This window comes from Phlebotomus argentipes, unplaced genomic scaffold (assembly GCF_947086385.1).
Source record: "Phlebotomus argentipes unplaced genomic scaffold, Phlebotomus argentipes genome assembly contig_42, whole genome shotgun sequence".
In the NCBI taxonomy this organism is placed as follows: Eukaryota; Metazoa; Arthropoda; class Insecta; order Diptera; family Psychodidae; genus Phlebotomus; species Phlebotomus argentipes.
Genome location: NW_026776171.1, coordinates 613,284 through 630,175, shown reverse-complemented (window position 1 = coordinate 630,175; position 16,892 = coordinate 613,284). Strand labels below are relative to the sequence as shown.

Sequence of the window (16,892 nt, the reverse complement as noted above, 5' to 3'; positions counted from 1 at the left end):
GAAGCGCGAAAGAGTGAGAAAGAGAGACGATTTTCTTGTTTAACTCTCAACATAGTGAAAAGTTATTTCATATTTCATCAGTCTCAAATGCCAGGAGGGAAGTTTAATTTTTTTCTCTCTGCGGTTATCCCTTTTCTTTCTGCAATTTCTTCCGCCATCGCTAAAGAGTGAAACTGCCTTTTTTGCACCCATGTGCACGCTGATGTCTAATTATTTATGAAAAACTTTTCACACACACACACAGAGTCTCCAGGCTTGGCAATTTCACCACCCCCACGCCCGATCCTTGCAACTTCGTCCTGCGGCGAAACTCATGCAACTCTGCGAGCTCTGAAATTTGTTGTTTCGCGGGGGTGTGGATTAAAAAATGGAAGCGCGAGATTTGTTCTATTTGTTCTTATGCTTGCGCGCTTTGTTTTGTTTCCCTTTCGGCTCTCTGCGAGATGCAACACTTTATTAGTTGCATTTAGTGGTTTTGCGCCGCGACGGATAAAAAGTGAAACACAATTCACTGCCCAGGAATTGCTTCACTGTTGCACAGAAAACTTTTTATGTGCTTTTTCTTCTATTTCTAGGGATATTTGTGCCTCGGCAGAGGGAGAATCTTTATTGCTCTCCTCATTTCGCAAGACGCCGCGTGTCCCTCTCCTGCCATGTCTCTTCTTTTCCTTGTTTTTCGAAAATTAATGTTGCATAAAGTCAAATTGATGGATGGCAGTGCGATTGTGGCAATTTTGCACACATAACTTATACGGAGCGCCTCTCGAAAGGCCCTTCAACCCTTCTTCGGCATCCTGAAAACTAAATTGTTTCACCCAACTTCTGCCGGGTGGGGCTTGAATATATGGGATGATGTGTGAAGAAGCTGTTAAGTTATGAAAATAGCAGACACTCTGTCGGATTAGCTCTTCACTCCCTCTCCCTCTCCCTCTCTCTCTCTCTCTCTCTGGGAAAACTTTTCCTCCGGGTGTGAGTGATAAAATGCCTTCATGACTAATGCTACGCTCTCAAATATGAAAGTTATGGACTCGTCTTGACACATGTCATCAATTCTCTGGCCGTTTTTGTGTTCACCACAGGCGAAGGAAGAAAGGGACTTGTCGTGATGGACATATGAAGAGAATCGCCATGCATAATTGATGCTCAGCCCTTTTTTTGCCTCGAAAGTGGTCTGCATGCGCTCGGGTCTTTTGTTAAATCTTTCAAGTACATAATTTTCTTAAGAGACTTTCAGAGAGCCTCACAGTTTTCCATCCAAGGAACCGCATTCCAGGAGAAACTCCAACCATTCTCTGACTTGCCCTCCTGATGATAATTGGAGACATCCTGAGGACATGTGCCTCTAATTATCCTTGAGCCCAGGATGCATTCAATTACACCTAAATATGCGTGCGACAATCGGGAATTAATGCCAAGGCGAGAGATGGCACAATTTGACAGAATATTGTATGTACAACTAATTAAGCAATTACAGGGGCAGTGCGGCTCCTCGGGAAGCTACTCAAGTGTCACTGGCTTTGTGTTTTATTGCCCACTGTATTATCATGATTATCGTGCGAGACACTTGGAGACGAGCAAAACGGGGGAGGCATTTTAATGGGCGCCCAATGACGCCCATAAAGATCCACTCCATCCACTTGCAAGCAATGCGTCCTCAACCCCTCTAATGGGGGACGGACTAACGAGAAATCCACGGATCATGTGACAGAATGTGGAGCTCTCTCTGGCCAAGAAAGGGGAGATCCGGCGAAGAGCGACCGTAATTTGGCTGTTCTTCATTTTTACGACCCCCAAGGAATCTCATATAGACGTGCATCAAAAAAACATCCAATTCAATTTACACCCCTATCCACAACCCCTCAAAACACCCTCAAGGCAGTGCAATGCGAGATCCCCCAGAGGCATAAATTCCCCATCAACTCCCACACACACACACTTTCGTGCCGCAGCAATTGAATTTAATTCGAAACCATTTCTTGTCTTGCAGAGGCCCGGAAGTTGCGTGACCCCAGATGATCATCATGAACTTGGTTGGCCACGCGTATTCTTGGGTTATTAACACACTATTTATGTTGTTATTGCTTGAGAATACACGTAGTTGACAAGTGCTAAACGGCAAATACTCAGCCCAAAAGTGGGAAATCCTCCCACTCAAGAGGGAGGCAACGCATCGACAGCACATTTCTTTCTGAATGTTTTATGCTTCTCTTTTCAGGGGCGTTTTTGTCGCTTCACATTGATTTGAAAAGTCATATGAATTAAAAGGCATTATGACATATAAATGTGTGGCTTTTAGGAATGTGTGGTTTGTGACACAAATAAAGCTCATAAAATCAACTTGCTATCATTCATCGGTGAATTTCTACTAAACCCAACGTCTTGAACAGTTTATCTACGCTATTTGACTTAAAGCAAGACGGAAAAGATTAAATAGCGTGTTGAAAAAGGAAATTGAAGCACTTAAAGTGACATTTTTCATCATATTAGTGGAATTTCGCATTTTATCTCAATGAAAACTGCGATTCCGAAAGCTGAAAGTGGTAAAAACGGTGCTTAATTCAAACATTAAATAAACTAGAAATTCAAGAAAAATATGATCTGAAAAGTTCAGTTCTCAGGGTGAAAGAGCTGAAATTAATCAGCTTTGGCTTCAGGGAATTTTTTGCACTTTTTGCATAAGAATCCACACAAAAAATCAGTGTAATTAATAATGTTTTAAATAAAATTGAAACTACCAAGAAAGCTCATCTCAACTAAGGAGAACATTTTCTACAAGAAGATCTCCTTAAGAATTCATATCGGCAATCAAGTGAAGGCAAGTCAAGCTCGGCGCAGAGGAAGAGATTCACCACGGATGCTCTTCCGCGGAATAATTACCAAAGCGACTGACGTAAAATGTGTCGTGGGGGTGGTTTTTGTCGTGTGCATTTTTCACGCGAAGCAATGAAAAATTCCTTATTGTCAATTTACCACAATTGACTACGCACTGTCCATACGGAATTTCGCCTCAGTGAGAGAGAAAGAATGGAAAATATGGTGGGGAAAGTGGCGAAAAATATTTTTATTCCCCAACAACTGTCGATTGGAGCCCTTCTTCTTCGTCTCGACGCCCGCTTTCAGCCCCCCCGCCAACCCGACACTTCTTTCCTTTGCCACCCACTTCAGAGGATTCGCCCATCTTCATTATCATAATTTTATATTCACAAGATTCCAGCGTAAACAGCTCGAAAACCATGTTCGCCCTCTCACCCAACGCCCACCCACCCACCCCCTCAACCCATATTTATATAATGTTGTATTATACGAAAATATTTTAAGATTCAATTTGAATACATTACAGACGAAGGAGCTGCCGAGGAATGATTCGCCAGCAACACACTAGCTGCAGCTCAAGGGGTGCGCGGCATAATTTTGGGGCGAGCGGGGGGTGAAAGATGGTGAGGAATATTTATGCCTGGGAAAATCTGTTTCGTGTTTTCTGCACAAAAACACAACACAACACACGCAATGTATCAAAAACCAAGCGCGCGCGGATACAAAGGCAAAACATCCGCGATTGTACATCTTCATCAGTTCCTCTTCTTCTTCTTTCAGTCAAACATTTTTGGCTCTCCCCTGAGACTCTTCCAGCGACACGTGGAAGTGCTTTTGAAAGAAGAAGAAGCAATGCGATTTGATGAAATTGATTTCATTTCAACATAATTCACAACATGTAATCGCGAAAGGCTTGAATTTTGGCACAACTTGAGATCTTCTGTGTTTTGATGGGGCTTTTCTTAAAAGCTCTGCCAGAGGACCTTGAAAAGGAACATCGGCAGCTCATTTTCAGGAAAACCCTCGCCATGCTTCTGAACTTTAGCCTTCCCCCACCCTTCCCCTTGTGTCTTTAATTCATGGACCAAAAGCGACTCTGTGAGATGTTGTGCACAACATTAAGAAAGCATCCTCCAAATAAACGAATAAATTATAAGAAATTTTCCTTCAGAACATGCACACTTCTCATCTCGCGGGTGGAAAAAAAATCCCCGCGCACAACAAGCAAGTCAGGGGTGGAGGTAAAGGGAATGTATAAAACATGATAAATGTGTTTATTCAAGAATCTAATTAAAATTTAAGCACTTTTTAAAAGCATATAGCTTTCTTGAAAAATACGGAAATGCCATTCCCAACCCACACAATTCACGTGCATAGATTTCTCCAAGGAGAGCCAGAGCGCCAACAAGAAGTTGTAAAGGCAGAAGAAGAAGAGGGCAGAAAAAAAAGCACACCGGACACATCCAATCGACGTTGCACACTGGAATTCTCTTCATCTTCTCCAATTTTTTCCACCCACCGCGCGCCCTCCATCCTCATTTTCGCATAATGGAAAATAATTTCAATTCATAAAAGTCATTTCCTTCCCTTTCAGCGCGTCAACTTTGCGCTCACCTTTGCCCGCCGCGCTTCGGGAATCCCGCGGATTCGCTGGTCGCCTGTGCGTTGAGGGTTTTTTTTCGGGGCCGGACCACTGTCAACAACGCCGGAAGGAGTGAAAAGCTCTCTCTCTTTCTCTGCTATTGAGCCCAACTTTGTAATCACTGTCAAGTTGAAAAGGTGTGCTAATTAATAATTAACAATCCTTGGACGAAAATCGCAATCACGCTGCCAGCAGGAGGGAAAATCAGTGTGATTTGCGCTCTCCGGAGATCCCAAAAAAGATGAAATAGTCCGAGTGAAGTTGCCTTTCATGGCAAAAATATTATGTAACAGGAGGGAGTGAAATGAGTTAAATAAATGTTTGTCCTTTACCTTCCATGCGACGCAGCCCGAGAGACCCTTTGATGCCTAAAAAGAAATGAAGGGAGGGAGAGAGAGAGAAATAAAAGAAAAATAAATATTAATAAAGAAAATGTATAAACGGAAAATTCTCCAAGAGAAGATGGATGCTATTGACTTTTTGGGCATCTTTTTCACTCCATCAAATTTTCTGTATAGAAGACAATTTTAATAAAATTAAATATTTAATAACCAACAGAGAGAATTTGTCTTATTTTCCTATATTGCGGTTTGTCTTGAATTTAGTGTGTTTTATGGAGAAAAAAGGAACAACAAAAAGAGTCTTTTTTAACTCTTTTATTCATGGACTGCAAATTTCAAAGGTTGAACTGAAGAATAACCTGTGAGAAAAGCATTAATTTCTTCACTGACGCTTTCTTTTCACATTTCGCCTTTGATCGGAATAAAAAACATGAAAAAATGTGGGATCTTGCCGTGACCAGGAATTGAACCTGGGCTTCCTCGGCCACAACGAGGTGTCATGACCACTAGACGATCACGGCTGAGCTCCACTTGTGTGCTTTAGTGGCTCCAATTCAGCTCTTTCAGCTCCGCTTCGCTGGCCGAATTCGGGGAAAGTGAAAGTCATCAAAAAGACATGGAGCGATCAACGATCACTCTGTCAGCGAATGAATTTCACACGAGCCGCGAAAGAAGTTGCTATTGCATGCCATTCGCGGGCATTTTGAAAGTCAGCAGAAGTTGATATGAAAGAAACCAAAGAACTGAAAGATTTCATCTGTCCTTTTATTGACTTTACTTCTGTCTTCAAGTATAATTCATTACAGAATTGTTGCTTTACAAACTACTCTCATAAATATAATTATACACAATTTCTATCTCCTTCTCTACTCTTCTGCTCGATTTCTTCCTCCCATTTTTTTTCTCTCTCAAAATGACGACATCAGCGCCACAAAGTGATCCCATCTGTTGCAATCAGACAAGCTTTGTCCACTCAAAAAGAAAGAAAAACCTGAACACACCCTCGCGACAAAGGACATCGGGCTTGAGCGACATTCCAAAGAAACATATGTACAAAAGAGGTAAAAAAGGGAGCTAAACAAGGGGGAAAAAGAACCAGAAACTTGAGCTTTTGAGAAACGCAGCAAAAATTAACATTCTTCCTAAACGCACAAAAAGGGGGGATAAAAATGATCACAAATTCTTCAATATCTCAACACGGAGGGTTTTTTTCTACACTCCGCTGTTTTTTTTCTTTACACTCAATAAACGCCTTACAAAATTTCTTGATTTTTTTTGATTTTTCTCCAGCAAACCCATCGCCATAAACGAAAGAAGTATATATATATATATAGAATCAAAAATTCTCCTTCACATAAATCTCAGTCACAATCATTCTCTCAGGATTCACACGCAAAAAGCTCATTCATTCTCTCAATCATCTTTGTATGTACAGGAAAAAAAGGTTTCTTTTTGTTTTTTTAGCAAATTAAGATGATCAGAAGTGCATCACTCACACATAAACACAGAAACACACATCTCGTCCGCGTGTTCAGCCCTTATGCATCACTCGACGCCCCATCGGGCGGATGTAAGTGGAGCGCATCTCTGGCTCCCCGATCTCTAGCACACTCGACGGACGTCGAGCCGGCGGCGGAATCATAATTTCCCGAAACATCATTATTTGCACTATAAATTTCCGCGTGGGAATTCCCTTCCGTGGAATTTAATTTGGCGTCTGGACTCGGTGAATGCGAATTTGAGACTCCACCGATCGATTGTGCCACATAGACGACGGCATCTGAGCTGCTGGGCGCCTTCACCACCCCCACATCATCAACCACCCCATTCGCCACCTGATTTTGCGAATTCACCGCGGGATTTTCCTCCGTGGCCGTCGTCGTTGTCGTCTCAGTGGGAAAAATGTAATTATTCTCCTCGAAGTTGCGCTGAAAATTACTCTGCGATCCACCCTCATCACTGACCGCATCTGCAGCTGATGCACTCGAGCTGAGGAAGAAGCACATCAGCGAATGTCGCCAGACACACATTGATAAGGTTCAGCGGAGGAATTATGCTAAAATTGCCCCTTTTTCCGTGTCGTTTCTTACAGTATCGAAAAGATTCTGTATTTCTACTCAAATTTTATTGGCAAATTCCGTGAAATAATCGCATATGACCTTTACTTAAGCTTGTTTTAGCTATTTTAGAGCGATTACACGAATAAACGTGTTCTATTGTTCACAAGGAACAATTTCACAGCCTTTTTTCTACTCTTAATGCGATTTTTTCCGCGATTCATCAGGAAATGAAAACATAACCTTTAAATTGTCTCCGCACGCCTTCGATATTTTAAAATTGCATCTCTCGAGCTGGAATTCTTGCCTGTGTTTAAGGACATTTATTCACTTTCATGATGAGTTCAATATCGAGCCAGAATTCTTGCTAATAACTCTGAATTTTTCCTCATAAAATAGGGCATTTTTAGCATAATTCCATGGCAGATTAGAAAGTTGGTCACTCACCTGTTTGCTGTCTCTTCTGTCGCCTCATCACCCGTTGTCTGTGTCTCATTCTGCACAGTTGAGGGCGTTATGGCAATTCTGCCAAGTGTTATTCGCTGCAAATTCCCCAAATTCACCACACGAATTCGCGGATTGTTGTTGTTCTCGTTGTTATTGATCAGGCCACCGAGAATTGTATTGGCCATAATGTTCCGCAGTGTCCGCATCACGGGCGTCTCATCGCGATTCCTTAGGCCGGGCACAGGAAGCCTTCTGGCCAGATACGTCACATTAGTCAAGAAGTTGTGGTTATTGTTGTTGTTGTCATTCTGACGATTCACCGGCGGCTCCGCCTGGCGTCTTGCCGCCTCTCCGGCCGCCTGTCCCACCACTCTTGCCGCACCATTGCCACCACCCTGCGCATTCCCATTGGCCGCCGCCGCCGCGGCCGCATTTGCGCCCGCGGCCGCCTGCTGTCCATTCTGCCCACCCTGCTGTCGGGACCTCATCAGCAACTGCTGCAACTGAGCCTGGTGTATAATCACAGGCAGCTCGTAGTGGTGGAAGAAGTACACCATTGAGTGCTGCAAGACAAATGGAAAATTCTAAACTCTTTCTGCACTTCAGCTGTCGCACCAAGAAAATTTACTGCTTATGTTCACCCATACTTTTACGACTTATCTCAACATTTTCGCCCCCCTTTTTCTCCCTCCCTCTCTCTCTCTCGTCGCTCATAGCGTATACAATTAAAAACTCCCCTGCAGGCTTTCCCTCCTTTTCACCCCCAAACTCTCCCACACAGCCGGCATATATAGTGAAATCATTCTGTGAATTTTTCCCGTCTCATGTTTGGGATAATAAATTTAGCGCACGACACACGGATTCTAAATGGGAATCTCATGTTCTCACATTCCTTCAATGGCTTTCCTCTGAGGGACCTCATTCGAATTCTCATGACTTTTCTTTTCACTCTCTCTCTTTCCCTCTTTCACACACCAAAATTCACTTGTCCGTGTGTGCAATTCACTGAACTTTGAGCACCATTTCCACGCGATTGTGCAAATTAATCAAATCTCTCCCTGAGAAGGCCAAATTCCTTTTTGTCCTTTTACACAGGAAGTGTTTGAAGGGAAAAGAGGAGGGAAATTTTCGCAATTTGCTCATTATTGCCAATGTAAGTATTAATGTCGATGTGTGTGTCTGAAGAAAATTGCCAAATGATCTCATTGTGATTTAATCTTGCAAACTATTTCGAGCAGAAATTCAACAGAGAATTTCTCAAGAATGGAATGGGATAAATGGCAAATTGTATGTGCTGTTCATTAAATCCCATTCCCTTTTTTCATGCTTCATCAATTCACATTTTGTACTCTTGTACGTTTTAAGGTGAGCTTTAGTCATGTGCTAAAAGCGTCCCAGTATTTTCCCACTAATTGGTTCAAAATCTCCTTTTCCATTTCACTCTATCTCACATATTATAGGCTTTAACAAACACGCACAACTTTCTCTCTCTCTCTCTCTCTCTGTCTCTCCTCCATTTCCATTTGCTGTTGCGCTTCTCCCAAACCAAATATTTCCCCGTACGTTACAATCAATGTCAATTTCCTCACTTTCAAACCATCACACACTTCCTCCCCTCCTCTTGTGACCACCAGCAATGCAAGAACTGTGCCAATAAGGTAATTGGCGAGAAAAACAGCAAATGGAACATCATCGTGTGTTATGGATTTTTCAGTGTGATGCAACAAGCATCGAACTAATAATTAATAATGCTCGCCATAGAATGCATGTTAATGCCTCACATATTGCATTATGTCGATTATGCCCATCAACATTGGCAGGTATTTATGCTAAAACAGTTATCCAATCTCACTCCTTCTTCACATGTCCATCATCAAATCACTACTCACACACATCTAAACTGTCTCTGCTTAGAATTGCTTGCATTCTGAGGGTGAATAGCTAATCAAAAGCCAAATGCTGTTTGATCGCAATGATTTAGATTATATTAAAACTCCTTTTATACATTTTATGCACACAATCCTCCAATTTTTCAATGAATTTATGGAATTGATAAAGAATTTGAGAGTCTTTTCTGTTGTAATAAAAACGAATCTTCACACAAAAAATCTCTTATGCTTCAATATTTGCTCATTTCTTGAAATAGATTCAGTGAAAATCATCCTCAACATCTAAATCGATTCGCGTTTTTCTATTACAACCTACAATCAATGCTGTCCAATTCAGTGAAATTGCACTTATAACTTCACCAATTCAGCGACTTATATGAATATCTTCTTGGCATAATGAAGTTCTCGCGTGAGACATTCTAAAAATGCAAACAGTGCCACATATATAACTCTCCCACCCCTGAATCGGTGTGTGTGTGTGTGGTGTATTTAATATTGAATAGAGAGTACGTTATGGAGATATATTTTATGCTTGAAATGATTTTCCAATAAATGCTGATGATGGGCCACGTGAATCGTGCTCTGCATCCGATTCGTACCTCTCTTCCACCTCAACATCATTCAATCTCAGTCACGTGGGCGCCCCTCAGTTATCCACGTGATGGGGATTTTCATGAAACAAAGACACACATTTTGCTGTAAAACCACCCCCCACCACTCAAGCCCCGAAGTCTCACCGGCTCATACCGCAAAACTGACGCGTCAGTGTTTGTATTTTGCGTATTAACCCAATGTCGTCACGCCTGGAAAATGTGCAATGCCAGAAACTACACTCTGACGATTGCACATTGCAGGGGTTGGGGTGGGGAGGAAGAGAGTGAGAATGTCACCCAGGTGAATTTCACAGGCACGAAGTAAACATAAATATATTGTATATATATCTTTCACCCCCAAATGCCGTACAAATGTTGAGGAGTTGCGTAAAATATTTGCTTAGCACAATTAAGTCATTGAAACTTGTGAAAGTTCCCACTTTTCCACCCCTTTTGTGTTGTGAATCACACCCAATTGAAAGTTTTTCAAGAGAGAGGCTTTGCTGTGAAAATTTTCACAGCTCTATCAAGGGTAAAATTTATGAAAGGAAAAAAACCATAGCGATATAAAATGAAAGTTCTGAGAATGCATTTAAAAAACATTTACCGAAAATTTTCACAGATTTTTTCACACACAACATCCTAATTGAACTTTTCATTTGGGAGTAAATTTTTATTAAAGTCTCTTCTGCATCTCAAGCAGACACAGGTTAAAAGGTCACAGTGTCAGCTAGAGAAAGGGCGCTGATTTCTCATTGTCTCACCCTCGTGAAATACAATCTGGAGAGATTCTGCAGTCTAATAAAACATAAACATAAAGTAGGATAACATTACTCGCCTGTACAATTTTCCACGAGGCAAAGTCAATCTTTCTTCCTTCCCCCCCACTTTTCGCATTTTCCATCCCACTTCCTTCACTCTCTTCCAACCCACTTTTTCCCAGGAAATCTCCGCCAACGGGTTGAAATGTCACATATATCTTTTAGAGGTACCATAAATTTTTCACTCATTGAATATTGCAGCATTTTGCGAAACTGCGGGAAAGCATGCAGTCGAGGCGAAACTTTCAAGCCATCATCCAAAAGGGAAGTCTTCTAGCGAGCGAGAGAGTGAAGCTTTCGAGAGTTGAACGGGTAGCGAGACAGGCAAAAGGCCACCCCTCGAAAGTCACACAAACTTCCTTTTAGTGGGTTATATTTTCTCTTTTTATTACCTGTATAAAAAGCCATGAGGTGACGAGCGCCAGACTGCTATATTGTCCATTAAATCGATAGTGATAGGCGTAGAATGAGAACTGGTAGAGGTAGAAGAATCTGCAAAGAAAGTACAGAGCTCAATAAATCTCTTTTGCTCTCTTTCCTCACTCTGAAAAATTCCTTGGGCATAAAGTCAAGTCAAGGAAAAAAAATAGCCCTTGAGGGGAGAGTAAATCGTCACATATTTTCCATTTTGATGACGTTGAAGCTCCGATTCTTCAACTTGTGACTTCTTTTTCACTTGATGGCACACACACACACGCTCAAAAAGCTCACCCCGACAAGTGATGACGAAGGCGACATGCCAAAAAAGCTCAGCGAAGAGGGAGCGTGAAAACTGAGCGAGGGTGGCAAGTATTACGTGGAAAATGTGAACAAGCCGGGAAATTGGGCTTCCAAATCGCTCAGTGAATGTTCAATGTACTGAAGTTTTATTCCGCTAAAAAAAACATTTTTGAGGGGTGAAAAATATATATCAAAATATGTTGTTTTTGCAGCACTTTGAAAGCATTTGTAGTTTTTTTTATTTAAATACATGTATAAAATGTATTTCTGGATTAAGAGTAAAAAATTCTACTTCCCGAAGTAGCAATTATCATGCCATTACAATTTATTCCCTTCACCATATTTCCTTTTTTTCCGCGAAGGGTGAAAAAAAAGAACTCCCCGGGAAAATCACTGAAAGGGGAATTGAAAAAAAAGAGCTGAAGCAACAACAACAACACAAAAAAGGAGCCCAATAAAGAAACTTGGTAAGAAATAATAAACGCTTTCGATAAAATTTTCACGCCTATTTTCATTCTTTATTTAACAGAACAAAACAGAAAGAAAGAAGAGACTCAAAAAGTCATCATTTCCATGTCTCTTTTCTCACCCTGACACGCAAAAACATGTGTATATTTGAGATGATGATGAGGAGTGGAAAAATTTACGCACTCTGAATAGCAATTCAGAGGGAAATCTATGAAATTTTAATGGTGTTTTTGCATCTTGGATTCCCACCCAATCTCCACCAAGCATATCTGTCTGCCAAAGTGTGGAGTGAGAAGGGCAAAAAGCACACTCACGCATGAGGAAAAAATAAAAATCGCATATAAATTTGTGTGTTACAATAAAATTTATTAGCTTCCCACACTCTCTGCCATTCAAGCGTCCGTGGAAAACAGAAATTTCACACATCGCCAAAGTGTCTGGTGAAGAAAGGAATTTTTTTTCTTCTTCCCTATCTGAACATTTGCACAGATCGTAAAAGAATTACTTAGTCAAATATCTGCATCAGGAATAGTAGTCGATTTTATGGTCTTAATACCAACTTCTGAGGTAACAATAAACCCAAAATTATTCACAATTTAATTCACAGAGAGGAAATTTGCTGATTCTATTGAAATTATTTGTTCTTAAACTTCCAATTGCCACTGTAGATTGTTGAAAAATAGGCCCAATTGGAAGACAGTAATTTCTCTGAATACATTCTGACGTGCCATTGGAAACAGAGTGACTCAGAAAACGCTCGAGAAAAGTGAACAAACAAGCCCCAACTGTCCCTACTTCTCTTCTTCTCCTCTCTTACAATCGTGACACGCCCGCAGAAATATTAAAAAAAAACCCTGAAAGAGGGAGACAAAGTGGGTGAAAAAATGTATACCGGCGCGTCCCAATAACCATCAGATATGAGTGTCATAATTTTTCTCACTTGTTTCCGGGAATTCAGCCACACATTGTATAGTTGTGGGTGTGCAAGTATTCTCTCTTTTCCACAGAGGCAATTTGGTCTCTCTGTGTGTATTCGTTTGGGAAGGACAATAAAGTAATTAATTTCCTTATTGCCGCCTATTCACCATTTTATAATTGTTTCATCCACTGTGACACAACTCAGCTCCCGCGGGAACATTCATTCGGTCGACGGGGGAGAAAAAAATTTAGGGATGTGACGTGTGATGAATTTAGAGGTTCATCTGTGATTATGAGTTTTCATCGTGCATCACGAAGTATTTTCATTTAATTCCATCAGTCGGGAAGTCAAGGAGGAAAGAATAAAAAAAACCACCCAACGAATTCCTTGTTTGCTCTTACAATTTTAAGAGCTTATTTGCTTTTCCCCAAACTTTCTGTGCACAGCCCGGTGGAAGATTGACAGATATAAAACCCTAAATAGCGCTGAGGTGACTAATAATTCACTCAAATTATACATTTGAATATGCTACATATTCCAACCCCTTAGAATAGAATGTCAAGATGGGAAAATTTACGACAATTAAATAGAGAAATTCTCAAGGAATCTGTATCTATCCTATGACTGTGTATATCTAACTAATTTAGCGTCCAGACATCTTGCCTTTTTCGGCACACTCACCCTTCCACGAAGGCGCATATAAACAATCGTAATTGAATTTCCACCTCAATTGCCATTTTCAATTATTTACAGCGAATTTTCACATTGAGGAAAAGTGGCTTTGCCCGCCACGCTGGAGTTTTGGAACAATAACCCATAGCTGTGTTTCTTTCTCCTGTTGCTTCAACTCCTCTCTCTCTCCTGCTCACCTTCAATTCTTGGCACACCAAGTCAATTCACTCCCCCTGCCTGCCTTTGCCAAACACCCTTTCGTGCCCTCTTCCAACACACATACAGACCATCCTTCTCCCCCACAGACACCACGAGATATTTGTTCCGAATACAGACCAAGAGTGGACGGTGAGTCCCAACCCACAATGGTCTCTCTCTCTCACTCTCCCTGTGCGGCCGGTGGGTGTTTATAGCAATAGTGGAACCGAAGAATCATATAAATAACCCCAGCACACCACCCACTCACCCCCCTCAATCCAGGGGATGGGCATCGGTGCGGTGCTGGAACGTGAATTATAGTGTTGAATTAACTTAACCCCTTTTCCGATTATTAAGGCAAACTCTAATTCAAATGATTTCAATTCGTTTATCAAGCCTCCCACACACAGAGACACAAAACACCTCGACTCTGGGACTCTTTCATTGCAATGGCGACAGGGACTCAAGAGGGGGTCGCTTCGGCCACGGGAAAAGTGTGAGACTGAACATACACAGGGTGTGCCACCATCTCTAATATGTTTACAGAGCTTCAATGGTTATGAGGTCGGGAGGTAACAGTGCGGTGGATACACTCATCGACTTAATTAAATTTCCCCATAGTATATTAGGTTTGTTTTACACACACACACACACACGAACACAATTCCATTTTTTCCCGCTTCATGTGGTAAAACAATTCAGTGAATTAAGCATAGTGCCTCTACTGAGATAGGTAACCCTAGGCAATGGATTCCTCAAATGTCACGGGACTTTTGTGGGTATTTTAAAGCCTTGTGTAAGACCATTCCCTAAAGATCCTGACTTTGGATTTTGATAAAGCCCCAAACCTAGACCTATACTGAGTCCTGAGAGACAATTAACCAAATTACCAGTTGTAAGACAGCCAATATGGCTGGTGTAGAAGCAAATTAATTTGTTTTGTATCCCATGGAGATCAACATCCAGCAGATGTTGAAGAAAAAAACCTCCAATTGATTCGAATTACCATCGGACAACAGTGCTAATGTTTTGTCTGGTTCCAATTGCCTTCAATTCAATTGACTTGACACCATCTAATTTATATTGATTTTTTAAAGTTATTCTTGACGCTCGCAAACATGCAAAAACAAGGAAACAGTAAAAAATCCACAAAGATTTCACCCTTTCGTTCAAACCTTAAAACCTTTTGGAGCATAAAAAGAAAAACAATTTGATGGGCAGAGAATAAAACAAGAAATACAGATATTGAATATCTTCGACCGAAGCAGTCTTCAATTAGAAATTGATTACGGTTCAGTGTTTTGTCTTCCGGCATTGCCTCTTTCGTCAATGAAAGAAATTTTATCTCTTATCCTGGCCCGAGATACGATAAGGAGAGGCGGAGTATCAAAATATCTCAGGGCAAAACCAAAAAAGGGATGGTATATATTGGGTATATTAATTTATATGCACGAGAGAGAGAAGAGAATCAAATAACAGGGGTTGGATTGTATATAAAAATTTTATTATGTGGCGCAGAAAATGGCTCGGAAATAGAGTGTTTTACCAATAAAAACCAAAAGTCATATTTTCCAATTTCTCAAATTGCATTCCAAACGCATCGTATTTTTCCAATAAACCGGCTGGAAACTGTTCCGCACACTTTGGGATGGAGAATTTCCCCAACATATAAACCATATTACACGTTCTCTTGCCTTCTGTGCAAAATCTGCACTGCAGATTACATATATATTTTTCTACTTCTGCTCAAAGATGTTGTCTGAACACTTTTGCAAATGATTTTTCATCACGGAGTGTTAACAGTGTACCTCTTCCTTGTATCCTAATTATACAATAAAACAAATCAGTGTTTTGCCTGGTAATATGAATAAAATGTAAACGAAGAGAAGAGGGCCTCAAGATGAAAATGATGATGATGACTTGAATATAATGATGGGAACAAGAGGGTATTTCCCTTCAACGGCAAGTACACATAGCAACTCCTCATGATCTAATTAGTTTGCTATGAGTTTTGCGTATACATTATTACCATGTATGAGGATGGTGTTCGCGAAAGGATTCAATTTCTCCCCTCTTTTGTGTGTATGCTCCGCCAAAACCACCCTTCACACTCTCACCACACACACGCAGAGCGTCATAAATTGCTGGAAAAGGGGGTAACTTTGTAATCCATACAACACACCAATTGAGTCTTTTGAAGAATTCAAGTACAGGCATTTAAGTAGGTCTTATAAGAAGACAGGTAAAGTGGCTCTTTCAACTCCATCCACTCGTTTTCTCTCTCTCTCTCACTCTTTGGTAAACTTCCAGATCAATATTGTGGAAGATGAAATAAAATTTGAGTGGTCAAATGGTCTCCCATTTCAATAAAAACATCCCACCATCATCGAGATGTGGATCCATTAATAGTTTCGTCGCCAATTCCATCATTGAATCAGTTGGGGGGTTGTTTTTCCGAAACTCCCACCCTCTCTGCCACATCCGCAAACACCCAGCAAAATATTGTATCCCAGCCACAGGAAAAATATTATACGGAGGACTCCATATTGCCTTGCGGGGTGCAAAACACACCCCATGACAGAGGGGGGGAGGTTGAGGAGTGAAACTAGCAAAATTGATGAACGTTAAGTCAATTTGATGTCAACTCGACATACAGTGGGTAACACAATCGGCTTCATGTGCACCCTCGGAAAAATACAAGTCACAGCGGGTGGTTGAAAATATACTTTGGCCTCCAGCAGCATGCTTTAACAGCATATTGATGTACATCAAACTGTGTGTGTGTGTCGGTGCCCAATCATTCTCACTCAAACCCAAGGCGAGACAACATCGCATCGTCAACTTTTCCATGTGCATTGTTGGCATATATGGCAGTGGGTGGGTGTGGGTTGAAAGAGAAGAAAATGCCAATTGATTGCCACTTAAAATATGATTAATAATCATTCTCAATGAGTCACAGACATTGAGTGAACTACATACATAATGCGACATGCTTGACGAGCAACATTGAAGAATCATTTTCTAAGACAGCTTTTCATACCTTTTACTCATCCCCAAACCATCATGTTAAGCTCTGAATTATTTGTTAGTAAAATCTGACGGTCAAACGGGCCGAAATCTTACAAAGTTCCTCTCCCCCCTCCTTCCACTGTTGGTCAAAATGTATATATTGAAAATTTACACTAGGGGGAATAAAAAGATGTAAAAGCATCGGTTTGGATAAAAGCTTTCACAAATCAATTATTCACATCGGTACAAATTGTGATTTAGAGCCTATTCGCCAGGAAAAAGGTATATGTTTTCAACAAACA

The 16,892-nt window shown here is 41.0% G+C and overlaps 1 protein-coding gene and 1 non-coding gene across 2 annotated transcripts in view; both read right to left on the bottom strand.

Annotated features, from left to right (window-relative positions):
• Positions 1 to 5,246: 5,246 nt before the first annotated feature.
• Trnah-gug (transfer RNA histidin (anticodon GUG)) lies at positions 5,247 to 5,318 on the bottom strand. The gene has a single exon. It is a non-coding gene; the product is annotated as a tRNA-His (tRNA).
• Positions 5,319 to 5,559: 241 nt separating this feature from the next.
• Positions 5,560 to 16,892, bottom strand: part of LOC132257217 (membralin) — a 32,568-nt gene continuing 21,235 nt past the window's right edge. Inside the window, exons 8-10 of the mRNA XM_059754045.1 lie at positions 10,997 to 11,096; positions 7,302 to 7,864; positions 5,560 to 6,786 (exon numbers count right to left, since the gene is read on the bottom strand). Of these exons, the coding sequence (XP_059610028.1) occupies positions 6,336 to 6,786; positions 7,302 to 7,864; positions 10,997 to 11,096 (1,114 nt within the window). The 3' untranslated portion in view covers positions 5,560 to 6,335. The remainder of the gene's footprint in view (positions 6,787 to 7,301; positions 7,865 to 10,996; positions 11,097 to 16,892) is intronic.